General features: G+C 36.2%; 1 protein-coding gene across 5 annotated transcripts in view; it reads right to left on the bottom strand.

Annotated features, from left to right (window-relative positions):
* The window catches only part of LOC132141544 (teneurin-1-like), a 139,967-nt gene that overhangs the window by 20,167 nt on the left and 99,598 nt on the right, over positions 1 to 20,202 (bottom strand). For 4 of the 5 annotated variants that reach the window (XM_059551132.1, XM_059551134.1, XM_059551136.1 and 1 more), the window contains exons 16-23: positions 19,858 to 19,977; positions 18,711 to 18,972; positions 17,548 to 17,815; positions 15,698 to 15,841; positions 14,463 to 14,712; positions 13,949 to 13,969; positions 10,958 to 11,190; positions 3,430 to 3,584 (exon numbers count right to left, since the gene is read on the bottom strand). In XM_059551132.1, coding sequence (XP_059407115.1) covers positions 3,430 to 3,584; positions 10,958 to 11,190; positions 13,949 to 13,969; positions 14,463 to 14,712; positions 15,698 to 15,841; positions 17,548 to 17,815; positions 18,711 to 18,972; positions 19,858 to 19,977 — 1,453 coding nt within the window. The remainder of the gene's footprint in view (positions 1 to 3,429; positions 3,585 to 10,957; positions 11,191 to 13,948; positions 13,970 to 14,462; positions 14,713 to 15,697; positions 15,842 to 17,547; positions 17,816 to 18,710; positions 18,973 to 19,857; positions 19,978 to 20,202) is intronic. The other variant, XM_059551135.1, reaches the window with a different exon arrangement.

Below are 20,202 nucleotides of genomic sequence, written 5' to 3'. Positions count from 1 at the left end.
ACATGTAACATCAGTGGGCAAGACTGTTTAACATTATATACACAGGGAAGAGATGAAACAGGGAGAAATGTGAAATTACCAAACAAGTGAAGAATTGATATCATACTGTGTCTTGTATTGTGTGGACTAGACTGGATTTACAAGATCTGAGAGAAAGCAGAAAAATATTCTCTGCAAACTGTGTCGCACGCTGGTCATCTGGAGGTGGAAACGCCAAAACTACTTTTCACCACTGGACGTGGAAAAACCTCTTTTACCAACAAAAAATAAAGTATGCTACACTACGTGAGGCAAAAGATGCACCCTGCATCCACTGATCCATTTAACAACATTAGTTGTGCTGCTTTGTTTTCGAAATCTAGTGATACATAACAAGGCTGCCTTTGTACTGATGCTGGACATATTTGTTATGAATATACACCAAAATATAAAGAAACATATTATAGTGACATATTATCTTATCTATTATCTTATTATAGAACAATACAGTGATTATATATGTATACGTATCTTATTCATCATTCATAACATTATATATAACATTAAACAACACAGTAACATATACAAAGTATATATATATATATATATATACACACATATATATATATATATATATATATATATTGTGATGTGCAGCAATCAAACTGAAAATACATAGATCAAATGATCCTCAAATGTGAGAAATTGGTAACTTGATAGAGACAAACCCAAAGCAGCATTCTAAAACAATATTTTACAATTCATGAATTTTACAATTCAAGTGCACTATGAATAATTTTTGTTGCTTAAAACCAAAAATCAGTCACTCACAGTTAAATCTATGGTCTACTGTCATTAAAATAACATGTAGACTGCAGTCTAATCATGTAATGCAGGGGCAGGGAGTAGTAGCACTGTTCGAGTCTGGAGAAAAAAATACCCCCTTGGCTATCTACATCCATGATATTAACCATTTCCTGTTAAATTTCCTGTGAAAATAACTGCATTGTGATATATACCATTACAGTGATAATATTTTAGTCATAGCACGCAGCCCTAATGTGCAGCCAGGTACAAAAACCACATCTTGGTTGTGTGTATGTGTGTGTGTGTCCGCAGCTGCCCGACAGCCGGACAGTATTGAGTGTGAAGTGTGTCATATCCCAGGCATGCTGGGAATTATGCAGATTTCAGTGCTTCTTTTACCAGTGGCCTGCGGCACCTCATTTCCCCTTCTCTCTCTCCCTCTCTCTCTCTATCTCTCCTCACTGTCTGATTCTTATTCACACACAACACACCCCGCCAGATGAACTGTGAAGAAGTGCAGTGTGTGTGTGTGTGTGTGTGTGTGTGTGTAGATGGCAGTGAGAGCGAGCGAGAAAGAGAGCGAGAGAGAATGAAAGAGAAATCAAGGGACAGTCTGCCAAAAATTGATGCTATTCAGAAGCGGAAAAGAATTGTGTCTGACTTTGAAGGGAGAGCGGTCCTGCAGATTTAATGAGGACACACTAAGTTAAACTGCATGGGGAGAGAGAGACAGAAAGAGAGAGAGAGTAAAATAGATTTTTAAGAGCACTTTAAAAGAAAGACGTGGAATTGCCTTATGTTTGAGAAAGGCTTTACGATTTTAGTGTCCGAAATGGATAGAACAAAAAAGGCGGAAACCTCAAAGGATGAAGAAAGAAAGAGAGATAAAAGAAAAGTAAGGATGTTACTGCAAGCTGTATAATGTAACTCTGTAGCACCAGAGAGACCTTCAGTATCAGCACTTTCTCACTCTTGAGGTGAACAGTGAAAAGTGTGTGTGCGTGAATCCTGTGGAGCTGAAGGAAAAGGTTGAAAGAAAGAGCCAGAAGGAGAGAGTGAGAGAGAGAGAGAGAGAGAGAGAGAGAGAGAGAGGGGGTTGGTCGAGACTCGCTGTGTGGGGTGTGTATGAAGGGTTTCCTTCATCTTTCAGCTCTTCAGCTTCTGTGTGCTGTTACTCACTTCATTTAAGCGAGTGTTTGAGAAGACATACTGACAGATAATTTTTCTAATGTCTGCACACAAACAGAAAGTTAAAAGCAGGTGTGACTGCTTTTAACAAGTTAAGCGCTTATTAAACTGACAGAGGTAGGCCATATCTAAGAAATATCTTATGTGCAAATAAATGATCTGTAAATTTGTGTGGGTATAAAATGTATAGGGGCTGGGTAAAAGTATCAAATTTCCAATGAATCTCAAACTTATTCTGAACAATCCTGATATTGATTCTTAAAATCAACATCTACCTTTTTTCAGTGTTTGTTGTTTTTCTACATTGTCCCAAAACATATTTGTATTGTGTTCTGTTCAACTCACAAAAATGCAGAGTTTGGGCCCTGTTGTCATATTTGAAAATAAATATCTTCATAAAGTTCCCTGCATTGTGTTTGCACTGTTTTTCAGCGGCGGTGTTGAATCTTTGGTGCCATGGCAAAAGAAATCATAACTCTCCTGACTTGTGAACATGACATTGCAGTCTGTTTTCGAAAGTGCTGCAACAAAAACACCATGTAAATAATGGCAAGAATGTGTCTCTCTATTGAGTTGTCCTAATGGGCCAAAGACAGACAGACATACCTGTACAACATCATCAGTGTAGCCTGATTCACAAACATATAACGGTTCTTTTTAAGTGAATCAACAATATATACTGTGATCAGTATGTTAATCTGATTAATGAACAAATTAATCTCATGAACAGATTTTTGCTGATCAAAAACATATTGCATGACCAGTGTAGCACAGTTCACAAGAAAAGATTCGTATAAACTACATTTCTGAAGTTATTTTGCATAAACATACAGCTTGACCAGTGTAGCCCAAATCACAAACAATTATTTTTGTGAATCAAAACATGCAGTGTAGTCCGATTCATGAACAAATAACTCTTCTATGTTGGTTCATTCACCAAATTATTAACATACAGTGTAGCCCAAAACAAAAGTGAGTCAGTTCTTTTAATCAATAATGGATTTAACAAATGAACAGTTTAAAAACATGATAATGATGATTTTTAATAAGATGGAAAATGGACATTTTAAGTGAAAAATATATACGCAAATATATTAAAATATAGTTGACAGCTTGTGAAATAAAAGTATATCAGGAATTATACAATGATACTCGGTCCTAAAAAGGTACAGTCAACATGTTGTACCCTAGTAAATATTTGAAATCTGCCATTTTTCTTGATACAGCTACTACAAAATAACCTTGGGACCAGCTGATTAAAAGTAATTGCAAAAATATCTAAGAAAAATAAAGTTTGCTCGTAGAAAAAGGTCAAGTATTACTTGTTTGCAGGAGCCACTTGGCTTGATATTTTGTTTCTAATGCAATGACATTCAAACATTATGTTTGCTTTATTCTAAATGTTTTATGGAGCCACTGTATGTAAATCTGTAACAGTGTGAGTGTTTTGTTCACCTGGCTGATGTCCATTCGAGAGTCGCAGCTGATTGGTTGGGAGGATGTGAGTCCGTTTGACCCAATGATGGTTGTTATCACTCCTTTGTCATCAATCTTACGGATCGTTGATCCGTCAACAAAGTAAATGAACCCGTGTTTGTCCACTGCGATACCTGCAGGACAACAGGATACACACACAGTCATTTCTCTCCATCTCTTTCAGTTTTAATGCGCTTTATTGGCGTAACAAATAACATTACATTTGAACTGCCAATGCAGTCAAAGCTTTACAGCAGATGATGAAGAACGGTGCAATGAAAGAAGACGAGTTTCACCGTCTCAGGCAATATATTCCACTTCTGTTCACATTATCTTAAATATATGCAAATTACCTTATACATGCAGATTTATGTGAAATAACATCAGATATGCACAAAAATCTGGTATTTCGTTTCATTGTTCATCAAATTTCTCTTTTTCATTTGTCTTGTTCTATTAGAATGCTTGCAAATCACCTTGAGCTGTGCAAGGCAACTCGGTTTTACATTTAAATCGAACAATGCACAAACATACATTGTTACAGTTTAATTAAAACTGATCTTTAGCACAAATACACCTCCAGGCCATTAACATCAGGAAACAAACGCCGCCCTCATTGCTGTCAAAGACTTCATTGTGCTTTATTGTTATTGTTTCTGATGTCTGTTCCACAGATCGATCAAAGCATACAGTTTTTGTAAGTAGCAAAATATGCTCTGAAGGGAATATTAAATGTATACATAATACCACTTATGACCATATCATTTTTATTAAGAGCAAGCTAGACAGTATTTCAGTAAGTCCTCATGCTAAAAATTAAAATGATTACTTAGTTGTAATCAATTTTTGCATCTTAACATTTGGAAGTCTGATCAAATAATGAGCCAAGAAACATGTTATAAAAACCACAGTTGATATTATTTCTGGCTAATTTATAACACTGGAAACTAAAGGTCAAGTTGAGTGCATTGCACTATGGGATACAGTATTCCGTACAATGTCCTCTGGTTGTACACTGCTAATTTTGGCAAATCCATGTATTCTGTGCATATCTGCATCTTGTGCACAGTATAGATAGAGGTAAGAGTAGTGCTATATACTCTTTGGAACACCTCCACACAAATAGAGGTTATTATTTATTTTTTTTGTTCTGTGTCGCTTACTGATATTTTTGTCCTCTACAGGGATTTCACTCTGAAGTGGGAACGGGCTTATATAACCATCTCTTTCACACACATACATCAGAGTTTGTTATGGCAAATAGCACTGTGTGTGTGTGTGTATGTGTGCGTGTTTGCGGCTTTCCTTTCCCTTCTCTAATTTGCTCTCTTTATTCTCGCTCTCTCCCTCTAATGAGAATCAGAGAGATAAGCAGACATATTGGTCTGTTCTCACCACGTTTGATTTACTCTGGGAGATTGAGTCACACGTGTAGCCATATACACACACACACACACACACACACACACACACACACACACACACACACACACACACACACACACACACACACATACACATGCATGCAGTGCCAGATGTTTTAAATGCTTTATGTGAATTATCAATTTAGATAATACTAACAGGATCCACATATTTTCGGAGACAGTATATGGCAAGAAAATCTTCCCAGAGAGTGCATCTCAACACAGCTCTAGTAAATGACAGCTCACACACGTCAGTATGGATAGCGGTAACAGCATCTTCTCCATATGGATAAACTGCTGACTATAATAGCTGACACAGAGCAGTACTTCACTAGTGGCATTGCCTGTTTCTTTCCCAACCCACACTGTAAAAACTGAATATGTGCAGTTGCTCCCTTGACGAGCTTTTTTTCTACCTGCCACGACCCTTAAAATGATTTAAACTAATGTAGTTGGGCTGACTCAATCATATTTAAACAATATTTTGACTTATATTTTTGGAGTAAATATGTAAGGATCATCTATGTTCTGTAACTCGAAAATGACCCAAAATCAATGCAACAGTTGTACGTTTACAACCAAACACCAATTTGCCAGAAAAACAATCCTCTATATACAAATCTACATTTACAGCAAACTTCCAGAATGAAATCTGTTTTTATTAATTGTTATTTTGCTTGCTGGCAAGCTGTCAAAATAGATTGTTTATGTAATCTAAACCAGTCCATTTGATCAGTTTCATTGCTTTATAGGGGAGACCTGCCTATTGTCTCAAGGGCAATCATAAAAACATGTTTTATGTCATAATTATGACAATTGTCATAATTTGTCATTTATGTTTGCTATTATTTGGACTTTTGCCTACATATATAATTGTAGCATCTCAATTCCAACTTGTCATATGTGACTGTTTATGTCATATAATCATAACCTAAAAATTTGAAACTGAATATCTATTGAAAATTATGAAAACATAATTATTATTATGTAGTTATAACTATTATTTACAGTACTACATTTTTATAAAACCAATTATTGGAAGTTATCATTGGTTTTATATATTATAATCTAAATGTAGTAATTATCAATTCATTTTTTTCATTGGCCAAAATAATTTTTAAATGAATTATGTGCTGCATTATTGTCTTACAGTTTAAATTTAGTTGGAAAGCCATCAAATAGCCTCTAATAGGGTATGTGCAGTGGCAGACTGCCATTATGAAAACTGATCTGTATCATTTTTCCTGTGCAATAACAGTGGAAATGTTCAATAGTTTTTTGTGGCCAAGACTTTGATGTATGTCCCTATACAGAAACTGACTTTGAAAAGTAAATCACTTCTGAGAAATATTCACTAGAGTAGCCCCAGTCTCGCCAATTTTTGTTGTTCAGTTTTCAGTACTTTTAATCGAATCTAATTTTAATTCAGTCATTATGAGTGGCGTACAGCTTTTTAAATGCTGAGCGTCCATTCAGACTTGCGTGCAAAAAACAATACACATCATGTTGTGCTATAAACCAGACAGAAATACATATGAAGACATGAAGACATGCACACGCGCACACACTACCCTTGTTGCAGAAATTCTATCTGCCTCAATAAGCCTGTTTACAAATGCATCTTGTTATGGGTGCTAATTACGAAGCATATTACTCACTTAATGAGCATAACGAGCTTAATTATTTATTCTGCCTTCAGAGGGGTATACCTCCCTCTGCCCTTCAAAGGGTCCTGAAGACCCCCAGGTCCAGATCCCCCGTTTCTTACTTATCTTCTAAAATGCAAAATGCTGGTTAGATTGAAAATGATCAGAGGAGCAGCTAATCATCACACACATATACAGTTCGTAACAGACCACTTTAATTTAGACTTCAGGAGTTTTTCTCTTTCTGAGCCTACTGATCGGAGCATGCCTGTCTGTTCACTCCTCACCTCTCTCTCTCTCTATTTCTCTTAAACTCTCGGCTGGCATCAGGCCAGACATCGAGCACCCTATCCTTCAGGGACCTGTGCATTAATGTGCCCTTTTCTCTTTCTATCTCTCTCCACCCTGAATCCAAGATTTCAGTGAATCAGAGAGCTGCATCTGTACCACACACTCTGAGCTTGTACAGCACATAAACACAGCACACGCTGACACACACATACACTGTGGACACATACATATATACATGAATCCCAGAGAAGCTACTCAGCGGTTGCTCCATCAAGATACTTAATGGAGTAGCAGACTTAAAGGATTACAATGTTTTTCTTAAAATGTTTTAACCATCTCATTGCTCATTAAACTGAAAAAAAAAAATAAGATGAAATATAATACATTATGTAAACAGTTTCTATATATATATATATATATATATATATATATATATATATGTTTATATCTATATCTATGTATGTTTGTTTATATATATATATATATATATATATATATATATATATATATATATATATATATATATATATATATATATAAATATTTTATTTGGTGCTTAAGGACATTAATTTTATTTTTTTTAATGTTAAAAATGGTGAATTTTTTCATTCTTTGAATTTTTTTTTCTTTCCAAAGGATGTCACAAATGTCTCAAGATGTCTTAAAATAGGACAAAACAAACACTGAAATAAGCAGAGCTAAAAGTAAGATATTACTTATATTAACCCTAGTAAAACAGTAATATAAGTAAAATTATTACATATTTACTAATATATATTATTGAGATTTACCAATATAAAAATTCTAATAAACTTTTCTGAAGTACTACTTACTGTACGCACGATGCACATTTCTTAATATTAAGCCTAAAATGTGTTTTATAAATAATAAGGATTGTATGATCCTTGAATAATATCACTCTTTAAATGATTGGTAGTTAAAGTGTAACTGATGTATACTTGCAGTAGTTCCACTTTAGCACAATCAAATATACTTTAGTTTATCTTTATTTGGACTTCAGCACTACTTCTGCACAATGAAAGTGCATTAAAACCTGTTAACCTGCACCAGAACGTCCTCGTCCTCAAAGCCTCTCCCACACGCACATGCCAGTGATTATGAATAGATTAAATGAAACAGGACAAATTTAATCTTGACAAACTATGTATCATTATAAAGATCTAAGCCTCAAGCATCGACGACAGATCGCTGTTTTTCAATGGAAAGCTTATAAAGACTGTATTTGCTACATTTGTGTAAGCAGTTCACATAAAAAAACGCTGAAATGAAATGAAAACGCTGTACATACCAGATCCGTCGTAATAACGAGTCATAAACACATCCACAGCTGTAAATCCCGGTTTAGTTAGAAAGATAAGGGTCCACTGAACGACATCTCATGAAGCACGTTTAGTCCAACGAAGCAATAACGTTGTAATATGGATCATAATTCCTTTGTTTACATTTCATTTCTTCAGCGACAGAATTGTTTGTGTCCGTTATGGAATAACTCACGGTTGGAAACTGCGTCTTGGTAGTAAAAACACGGCACGGTTTTGCAGCGTACAGTGTCACAAACAGAATGAGGTGATCCACCGGAAAAAAGAATGAATGGAAAATAGGCGGAAAATAGTTTATTTGAATTTGGCGCTCTCTCCTGAGAGCTGGTGACGCGCTCTGACGCACCTGTCAGCTGATGGAGGCAGAACTTACAGCGATCGCAAATTCCTGTCTTTCTTTTTATTTTAGAGAGTTTTTATACATGTGAGAGTGTGTTTTATGTTGAATGTGAATGTATGTGCATGATTACCATCTGTTTTAGTGCAAATCAGCCAAATCAGCTCGCTATTACTGAATGGTCACGGCTATCAAAGTAAACGCGTCTATATGAATAGAGAGAGTGGATTACTTACTTCGGCACATTGGTGTTATTACCATCTGTATAAGTGGCCATCAGCACATCAGCACTTATTTGCATCGTAATTCATTGTAAAATATGCATCTCTAGCAATCTCAGGATGTTCTATATTGGCAAACAATGTTAAATCTTTTTTTATTTTTCTTATTATTCTTATTTTTCTTACTCAAATTATTCTTATTGTATTTTTCTAGTGCTCAAATAAATCATTTATATGATGTCTAAGTTTATGTCTAGTTTTATAATTGAAAAAAACTTTGCAGTGGTATTTTTACTGACTAAATAGTTTTTAGAAGCCTTCAATACTATTGGGAAATATATTTTCTTATATTTGGGGGGGGGGGCGGTGTAGACATAGTCTCAGAAAATATTTTATTCAGATTTGAAATAGAAACTCATGAGACATGTGGCTTTCAACCCATTACTTTTCTAGATTGCTCCAGGACTTATTTCATGTATTTTTATATCACATAAAAAAATATTTAAGAGTGGTAAAAAAAAGTCAAGGCACTTCAGTGTCTATAAATTTTAATATTTTTGAGCATTATCAAATCTGGTTGATAAAAAGTGAGGCCCAAAGGCTCTTTTTTCTAAAGACACCACAATTATGTTTGTAACACACTGAAGTAGGAAACTATTACAATTATAAGTTAGTTAGAGCACTTTCAGCTGTGAGTCCCATAATGGGGGTGCTGGCTAACAGGTTAAGTACATTTGTTGTTCCAATTTGGCAGACTTTAAGTATACCATTTAAGCATACTAAAAGTACAATTGCAGGGGATTTTTATTAAGTACATATATATGTAAATGTAAAAGTTGTATATTTAGTTTGAAATAAATGCATTGCAAATACATTTAAGTATATTCATTTTTCATTATGGAATTCACACATTGAACAACTTTAGTTTTTCGTTAAAGAATGGGGATTCCGACTGTCTTGGAAAACCTGAGTACAAGAGGTAGCCTAATTTTATAAGATTGATTTTGTAGACCTGAAAAAGTGTCAAGATGTCAAATAATAAAATCTTATAACTCTTATTCTTATACCTTATATTTTGGACTAATTATGAGTAAACTGAGTATCAAAGGATAATAATAATAAAAGTTTCAATCCTGCCAGTATATTTCCCTGTAATGTTCCATTAAATCTCCTTTTCAAAACAAACGGGAATCTCTCTGTGCATGAAGCTCTGGGCCTTCGGTAGATGAAGCTAGCCGAAGACTATCAGTTTTTACCGCACTAAAGAGATCATAGTCACGGAAGATGCTGCCGTGGTGCAGAGATCAATACTGCATCATTCTGAGTTTCTATGAGTATAAAGAGATATTGATTATAAAAACATTCTGTATATTGAGATTAATTGAATCAACAGCAAGCCAAAGTCAAGCCACACACCAGCGTACAGAACTGTCAATTTCATATGCAAGTGACACATTTCAGCATTACGAGTCAGTTTAGCAGAATTAAACAGAAAAAAGTCATCATGCAGAGATGTTAATGCTTTGGTTGCAATCTATTTGTGTGGACCCCCTCATGGACCGAGAACATGGAAGGTCGGATTGCAGTTATTGAAGCCCTCAGCATTTCGGTCAGAGCCTGTTATAGATAATAGACTTCAGTAAAAACACTTTAACAAAGGGAGAACCGGGTATTCCACCCCAATGTGCACAACGGAAGGCTTTTATACATCAACTTACTAGAAAAAAACGCATATGGATCATTGAAGTGAGTGTAAAAAGGCTTAAATCCGTTTTAAATGTGATTTATGGTTTGATCTGAAACACAGCCCTTTGCAGAACAGTCCGAAATCAAAGCGTGCACACACACACACATACATAACATTCCTGCTCTGGGATTCTTTATGAATTCTATCCTCAGGGGTTTACAAGTAAGTGGAGGCTTTTAACTGCGACAGTTGAGTGAGTGAGTTTCTCTGTGAGAGAGAAAGTGCACAATGAGGCTTGAAGGATAAGAGAACATGCGTTAGCCACGCCCCCGTCTGTCCGTCAGTCTGACTGACGGGTTTAAAGAGACAGTGGCAGTGATGGATAGGCGGGACTAATAGCCGCTCCACCTGATTTAGCAAAGAGGGAAGGCATCTTTCATTTATCTTACGTTTTCTGCTTTTGCCATTTCTCTGGCCGAAACATGCAGTTATTTTTCAATAACCACTCCACCTCTCTCACTCGCTCTTTCTCTTTGAATTGTGTGTGCACTGGATTCTCACCCCTGGGGTTACTGAGCGCGGCTTCAGTGGCCTTGCCTCCATCGCCGCATTGGTTCGGGTGAAAGGGTGTGCACTGCTCCCCGCTGCCAGCCACCACCTCCACGTTCCTGCTGAGATCTTTGGGTTCAGTCAGAGTCTTCAGGCGGTACAGCTTCCCGCTGCTGGTATCCGACAGGTAGAGCGACTCACGCACAGGATCCACAGACAAGTAGTACTTATGAGCCGGGCTGGAGCTGGAGAAAGATAATTTTAACAAGCAGGGTTACACACGTCGACAACATTCTTATGTTTAAACTATTTCATAAAGTTGGAATCTGTGCCGAAAAACAACTGCACGCAGACTAGTGCACACACAAGGTTAGAGTAAAAAAAAAACCTCCAGGTCTTAGCGGCATGCAGAAATTTAATTCATTCTAAACTCAAGCCCGATCAAAACTCCCAGCCCCTCCAGCGCCTCGGACCCCTGCCAGTCTATAATCTTCCTTTCCTTCCATCCGCATCTGCCCTAAGAGCAGATCTACCTGCTGCCTCTTTCTCAACTGTTCCTTAAGCAAAAAAATTGTTTTCTTGAAAGGGCAAAATGTTGTCCTGCACAAAAAATTGATGAAGGCTTTTTTTTTTGTCTTTTGACAACAGAAATATGTTTTTGAGGTTGTAGTCTTTTTGTCCAAGCGAAACACGTCCACTGACACATCACCTGTGGCGTCTAAGTTTGGTGCTTTAAGATTACGAGGTGTTCTGCTGCTCTGACATTTGAGGGAAGTTGATTCACTCTTTTGGGTTTGAGGATTAGAATTGTGTAGGGGCTGTGAGGTCATGTTGCTCAACCGCCAACAACACCTGATAAAGTGTACACCTAAGAACTTACTTTGCGTTCAAACACAAATGTGACCCTGGACCACAAAACCAGCCCTAAGACACTGGGGTATATTTTTAGTAATAGCCAAAAAAACAAAAAAAAAACATTGTATGTCAAAATTATATTTTTTCCTTTTATGCCAAAAATCATTAGGATATTTAGTAAAGATCTTGTTCCATTTAGTAAATGTCATTCTGTAAATATATCTAAACATAATTGTTGATAAGTAATATGCATTGCTAAGAACTTCATTTGGAAACCTTTAAAGGTGATTTTCTCAGTTACTCAAGATATTTTTGATATCCGGCCAATTATTGTCCTATCCTAACAAACCATACATCAATGGAAAGCTTATTTATTCAGCTTTCAGATGATGTATAAATCTCAATATCAAGAAATTGACCCGTATGACGGTGGTTTTGTGGTCCAGGGTCACAAATGTGAACAGTTCGTAAAAATAGTCCCCAAAGCCAGACAAATTCAAATCAATAATGAAATGGTAAAATAAAACATTACTATTTCTCTCAAAGCTGTTCTTGTTATAATAAAGGGGAACAGTGTATTTATAGCTTAACTGCTAACAACACCAAGGTCATGGGTTCAGTTCCTAAAAATGCATAGACTGACAAAGTGTGCACTGCTGTTAGTTGCTTTCGAGAAGGGTCTCACAAATGTAAATAGTTACTCCACAAAGCCATTAAGCAAATTTGCATCAAAAACATCAACATTTCTTTAATTTCTTGCTGTTTTCATTATGATAAATGGGAATAGTTTCTGTAGTTCAAAGGTCATGTTTCAATTCCATGACAAAGCACAGACTTTTAATGCAAAATGTTGCACAAATCTAAATAGTTACTTCATAAACCCATTAACCAAATTTACAACCATATTGAAATAGTAAAAGAGTTTCTCGCAAACTGTTTTTCGATATACAGGAATAAAGGGCAAAACCCACCTAGTCAAGCTATCTGTGTTTACTGACAGATTGATGAAACTGAAAATGTTAATACTATGAGGTTCTTTTGAGTCTTTGCAAGGTCGAATTAGACTTTGGTTTGATCAGAAGTGTTATCTCCAAAAGAAGGCTGAAGGTAGGATTTCCCCCTTGCTGTGGGATGTAATACTGTGCACAAACACACATGCGCACGCAAAGATAAAGGATTACAGTGCGCTTGTCAGTGTTAGTCTGTGGGGCAGAGGTCTATCCCTCACTCTAACTCCCTCTCTATGGGGGGCGCCGTTTCTAAATTCACATGAAACGAGGAAGATCCAGACGATAAACGGGAGACTGTGGTGTGACACTGCCAGTGGTTTGCTGAGAAAAGCTGTTAGTGTTCATTCCATCGACCAGAAAAATGCTTCAGATGGATTCCTGACCACACACCGAAAATTACAGGCAACAGTAGCCACTGTGTGGCTTCATAACACACGCCGACACAAAAACACACACATACCTGTATATGGGTTCATGCACATAGAAATACAAAACTAGAACAATTGCAAACATACACACACTGAGATACCATGAATTAGAATGTAAAAATTAAATGAAAAAAACATGGTCTCTATAAAAATGTGATATGCTCAATGGAAATTAAAAGGTAAACTATAAATGGATAAAAATGAAAAAAAAAAAAAAGAAAAGTGGAAAAAACAACAACGACAACCCATGCAATAAAAGAGGGGACAATCAAAGGAATAAAACTGGAGTTAAAGGGTTGGAAGGAAAAGGCTGTAGTCATTAAAGCTAAGGGTTAATGGGATGTATTGACTAAAGTTTTGGGGCAACTAATAATCACTAATGTTAATGTGCATAGGAATATTTATGTTCAGAGCATTAGTGTAGTGTAGTGTATCAGTATATTATTAAATATACTAAACTTATTTAGAGCTTTCTCATGAGAAAATATCCAGTTTTGAGAATTTGATTCGGCTGACTTACTATAGGAGCTGCTGCCTCTAAATGAGTTGTTTTGCATTTGAGACTCGAGTCACTTAACCTCTATAGCTCCTCCAAGGTTGATGCATGGATGAATGGAGATTCAAAATAAAAATAATGAATTCAAGCACAGGTGCAGTGTATAAACGACTGAGAGACTAAATGGTGATATCGGTTCTGAAAAGAAACATACCTGTGTCTAATATCACGATTTCTGGATGCGTCACATGGAAAAAAAAATGTAAGTCAACAATTAAAAACAGATATTCCTCAGATGATTTTCACAATTACAAGTTTTTTAAGCTAAAAAGAGCGGATATGAATATATTTTACCTCAAGTGCAATTTATACTTGATCTAATAATTAAATAATTTTAAATAAAACTTTCATTTAAATGTCACAGTATGATTTTATTTATTTAAATATTTCAGGAGGGTATATGATTCAACCTTTTTTCAATAATAAAAATAATTACAAATGGCTTAAAAATAAATAAATTTATTATAATTAAACAACTAATTGAAATAAACAAAAACATTAAATCACTATTCCTACATAACCAAATAACAACTATTAGTTTAAAATAATAGAAATTACATACAACAGTTACTTATACAAAAAAAACAAACAAAAAAAAAAAACACAATCAAACAAAAAACAGCACTATTCAGAAATAACTGATAATTTGCTGATGGAAGATGGCAGACCTGAGCTCCAGGATGGTGATGGCGAATCCGTTGGGAAGAATCCTGCGGATGTAGTTGAAATCACCTACATACACGCTTCCATCCGAACCGCAGGCCAGAGCGATGGGAGCAAACAGTTTCTGCTCCACGGCCGGGCCGTTGCAGTTTGGACACGGGATTGTGCGGACCGCCCCTGTTCCCATCACTGTGGAGATGACCAGAGGCTGCTGGGAAATAAAGACATTCTCTCCATTACCTTTATGAAGGATACCTGCAGAAGAGAAAAGAAACAGAATATTAGATTGAAGAATGATGAAATGTGATGTTGCTATAAGACCCTAAAGAAAGGAATGGTACAAACTGCCATCCAGGGAGCTCTCAGGAGCCAACAAGATTTATTGACTGGGAGGATGTTAGATTTAAACATGCTCCACATTGGGACACTGCTATGCTGCTGTCTGAAGCTCATAGTTTAAGCTCATTTTTCCTAGAGCACACGAAGGTCCAAGGTATCAACTTTTAATAATTTTAAAACTATGTTGGAAACATTTGACTATTTTGCTCTTATGAATAGATTATTTTAGCTTTTAGGCTCTCAATCTCAAAACAGAAATTAATCATAAAACAATTCTCCAAAGACTATATAAATCTATGATAATGTAAAATAGACAGTTGTGGTGTGAAAATGGCTTGTTACACAAATGATTATTATCCAACAGTGATGTCATTTACCCTGCGGCCAGTAATCTTGTAATAATAACATTGGATCAAAAGTTAGTGTATTTAGTTACAAATGAGACAGCTGTGTTGGTGAAAAGCATGCTTGAAATGAAATACAAGATGTGAAAACTTAAGGTAATATTTTATGTATCGTCTCTTACTAAGCAGTTATGCCAAAACTGGGAAAATATGAATTATGTGTATTTAGGATACAAGGATACATAGCCTGCCGTTTTATTTCAAAAATGTTTCCAATTTAATTTTCTTAATTTCCACCAAAAAATGAATGTTGATTTGAGATATGGTGGAAATTAATTTATGACCGTTCTAGGGCAAAAAACAAACAAACTGACATTTGACAGAATTCTCATGTAATACGGTCTTACTTTTCAGCATTTTAGAAGGCAAAGTAAATAAACTTATGATTTTGAAAAGTGTTTTAGTTTATAAAAGTACAAAGGGCCAAAAGTGTCCACAGTTGAAGAAAATACCAATGTGCATGAGAGTGTGTGTGTGTGTGTGTGATAATCCCTCACCACTCTCCAGATTGAGGACGTGGTGGTGGTTCAGTGTCCATCCGCCCAGGTTTGATGGCATCAGCTCAAAGCCCTGCAGCTGAGCAACTCTCTTCTCCCAGAGCACAACGTCCAGACAGGATTCATACTCGTATCCAACAGAGACTGCCATAAATTCACAAACACACACACACACACACACACACACACACACACACACGTAAGTGTAAGTGCCAGAAACAGCCCATCATATATCACCATCATCATCAAAATCCAAAAGAGACAAACCATCACCAGTATCAGAATAAACAAATGTACCTACTCGAGCACAATTTCATTGGCGATTCTTCATTTACAAGTGAACCTGTATAATTTTAATGCATAAATTACTCAGTATATCCAATAATTAAGGTCATTTTACAAGATTAATTAGACTGAGGTGAATTTACGGAACAACATCTCCAAATACCTTACTCTACATAAATGTGTAGCATCAAAGGAAAATGCTTAAAGAGCTGAATCCAGTTAAAGTGAACAGCAGGTTGAAAATGAAATTTGCTTCAGTTACAGTTGTGTTGCCATGGTGTTACGGTGAACTAAATTAGACAGATGCTTCAAAATAGCAACGCTTGAGCTGTAGCCAACATAAACAGAGTTAGGAGGATGAATAATAATTATTAACCAGTAATTATATTTGCCTATTTACAGAATGAGGATTTTTATTTATTGTCTTTCTACCGTTGAATAATATATTACTGTCAAAATGTTACACTATAGATATAGATATATTAGCATCATGTAATTTGTGGATAAGTAATTTCTTTTTGTGAAAAAAAAACAGCTGTTCACACATTTGTTTATTGTGACTATGAACTGTTTTTGCTTAATTCTTTCTAATTATCACTTGAAAACAGGAGTTAATTTCTTCCATAATAGCCAGTAATTACTCATTTTTAGGCATTATTCAGTAGGTGCGCAAGTGTGTCGTTAAACAGAATGCTTTTCAATGAGAAAAAGATGATGGATTCAGGCTCTCTGCAGTGTCTGATTGCTGTCATTGTGATGGATCTCAAAATAATGACGAAGGAGAAGGAGCTGCGATCATACAACATTTTCATAAAAGACAGTGACAACCGCATTCAAGTTAGTTCCTTACATTTTCCAGGGGTCACAACTAAATTTTAAAAGCGAGTTCGATCGACTTGAATGGAACCACACTTGACAAACAGTTGTCAGTCACATCATTGATATACCCAGGACATAAGTGGGAGCTTTGTAGGTTATTTTCTTGCTGTCAATCATTAATATTAGCTAGCTGTCAATCTCAGTTTATGAAAAAGGACAGAAAGAGGGGTATTGTGAGGTAGAATACAGTTGTCAGTCTTGTTTGGAGTTCTAAACAGTCGTTCAAACAGTTCAATTATGAAAGAGACTAAACTGCACTACTACTGTACCTTCAATCCAGTTGCTCTACTTAATCTTCAACGTTATCTTGACATTTTATTCCATGTGTAATGGTTATAATGACATTTAAAAGTTTAGGGGCGGTAGGAGCCTTATGCACACCAAGGATGCATTTATTTGATCAAAAATACAATAAAAACATTCTTGTGATGAATTTTCAGCATCATTCATTGTCACATGATCCTTCAGAAATCATTCTAATATACTAATTTGGTGTTTAAGAAAGATTAGTTGAAAACAGTTGCTCATTATTTGTATTGATGCGTCCTTGCTCTATTCAAGTTTTCAGCTAAAAACTTTTGAATAATGAATTCATGATGAATTTATTATGTAAAAACTGAATGAAGGCTTATCTTAAAAAAACAAAAGTTTGCTTTCTCACAGAGACCTCGTCCAGAGACCCTCACCGTGTGCCTGCACCAGCCCCGTGACCTGCTGGCCATAGATGTCGGTTTTATTCCAGGAGAAAACATATATGAGGTTTGGAGCTGCAGGAAATGATTTCAGAAGCTGCCGGCCCTGGACGGCCACAGACAGATGGACTTTGGCCAAGCCCGGCGGGAGAGAGGAGTGGGTCAGAACCACTCTCAGGAGAGAGCGATAGCCCGGAGCTCTGGAAGAGAGGTAGCTTAACTTCAGAATAGTAGCAGGGATAACCACCTCCTCCTGGACCGCCTACAGAGAGAACAAGACAAGGAAAAAGATCAAGGATGAATTAGGCAGAGGCACAGTTAGAGTAAGAGAAATTAATTGTATTTCTATTTACTGCATGCACTTTCCATATGGAACAAAACCCGAGCCAGTGACTGTAATGCTGCCAAATAAATGTCCCATAAACACAGGTTGCAGTTCTTACAGCCTACAGACACACACACAAGCTTCGTTCCAAAACTGAGAGAGCTGTCTCGCTGTCTACTGCCTACATAGGCTACTGCCCAATGAAATGAATTCTCATAAGGGACTGATTTGAAACGCTCTACATGAGCAGAAGGACTGCGTGAAAACGACATCATGATTATTAATACTCCAAGTAAAATAGTGGTTTTGTGTGGGCAAAATGTTATTTTGTTACTGTGAGCTATGCATCTATATTTAGCTGAGAACTGTGCTCCTCAATTACTTGCTGTTTAATTCATCAGTCAACTTCAGAGAGACTGTTTTCTTCAAACGTTGAGTAAATTATACACTCAAAGTGAGCAACGCATCAATATTAGAACGTTCTCATTACATTATAATCAACAAAGTTGTCAAGTTTCACGCAACTGAGATTTGGGCTCTTAAAAATGCTCACTTTATAATTGAAAAAAATGTCAGCACTGCAGAAATCTTATTTTTACGCTGTGTTTATGCCTTGTTGATTATAATAGGAACATTCTTCTTTCTCTAGCATCAGCTCGCAGTGTATATCAGGTATTACACGTCTAACACTGCAAGCGAGCAGTTTTTATGTGTCACATAAATAGAGCTGAAGTATACAAGAGACTTGAGTAACATTGATTCTGGTATAGTCTCATAGCACGTGTTTAGGATATTGCATCCAGTGTTTTCTCAGAGTGAATGAGTCTTGCACCTGTAGTTCAGGTAAGACAGTTCCTCTTTCCTCACAGTCGGCGGCGAATCGAGGGAGAGGTGCAGACAGAACAATGGCATGTGGACTGATCAGGTTTTTCAGGTCACAGACAGGTGGTTTGGATTCAGCTCTTTCCATAAAAACGCGGTCCAGGACCATGAACTGGTTCCATGGAAGCCAGACAGACCGAATCTGGGACAAAAATGGGGAGCGCTGGAACAATAGAGTCACAGAGATTCCGCCCACCGCCAGAAGATCAAAGCTAGTAGGGAAAACAAAAATATGAACTCACTTGAAAACAAAGGTTCACGATTTTTCCATAAACCAAATATACAACAGTGTGCTATAAATACATTCATTCATATTTAAAAGGTTGTTGTTTGAATGTGTTAAAAGAAGTAATCAAAAATACAGTCTTATGTGTCACATAATCCTTCAAAAATCTGCTTAGCATTTTTGTGGAACCCTATTTTTTCAGGATTCTTGGGAAAATGACTGGAAATAGAACAGCATTTATTTGAAACAGAGATCTTTTGTAATAGTAAATGTCTTTACTGTCACTTCTAAGAAATCTAATGTAGCCATATTAATTTCTCTAAAAAATCTTACTTGAACAAATTTTGTTTAGTTGAACAGTGTATTTACGTGTTTGTGGTTGAATGGTATATTTATATGTCCGTGTTTGTGTGCATTAAATATCTGAGATTTCAAATTCAATTAGAATATGAAAATAAACTTTTGGGATTTTTAAATATAGGAAAACAAAAACATTAATTCATAAAATGTAAAAGAAATATTATGATCACTGTTTAAATAACAGAATGCTATTTAAAGAATCATTAGGTTTTGCACGGAAAGTGCATGCAGTGCAGCTGTTAGTAAAGCAAAAGTGGACAAACACTAAGAAGGTCGTTTCAAATAATTATTTTTTTTCTATTCAACTAGCAGTATGAAACTTTTGCTAAATGTACAGAAAGAATGAAGTATACAGAACACAGGGTTCTATACAACAAGCAGAACATACACAATATCTTAATACAATGGGGTTAATACAATGTCTACGGTGTGTGTGTGTGTGTGTGTGTCTGTGTTATTGCATGTTCCATTGGATTTCTTTCTTTACAAAGTATTTAAGAGTGTGTGTTACCTGCCGTCTTGTCGGCTGAGCGTGTATCCATATTCAGGGTTATGCTGAAATGTGACGTTCACACCAACTAGAGGAGTTCCATCAGTGGCCAAAACCTGACCTCTAATTACACACACTCGACTGCACAGAGAAAGAGAGAGAAAGAGAGAGAGAGAGAGAGAGAGAGAGAGAGAGAGAGAGAGAGAGAGAGAGAGAGAGAGAAAGAGAGAGAGAGAGAGGGAAACAGCGGATCTGTCAGGAGAGATCGAAACTGAGAGAGGAGCACTCTCTTTTCAGTCATCAGAGAAAAATACAATACATGCTTCAATCGATTTTTAAACTTCCTCAAACTAGACAATGACTGCA

The sequence above is a fragment of the Carassius carassius genome, chromosome 5, assembly GCF_963082965.1.
Source record: "Carassius carassius chromosome 5, fCarCar2.1, whole genome shotgun sequence".
Lineage (NCBI taxonomy): Eukaryota > Metazoa > Chordata > Actinopteri > Cypriniformes > Cyprinidae > Carassius > Carassius carassius.
This window is presented reverse-complemented; position numbering and strand designations above follow the sequence as displayed.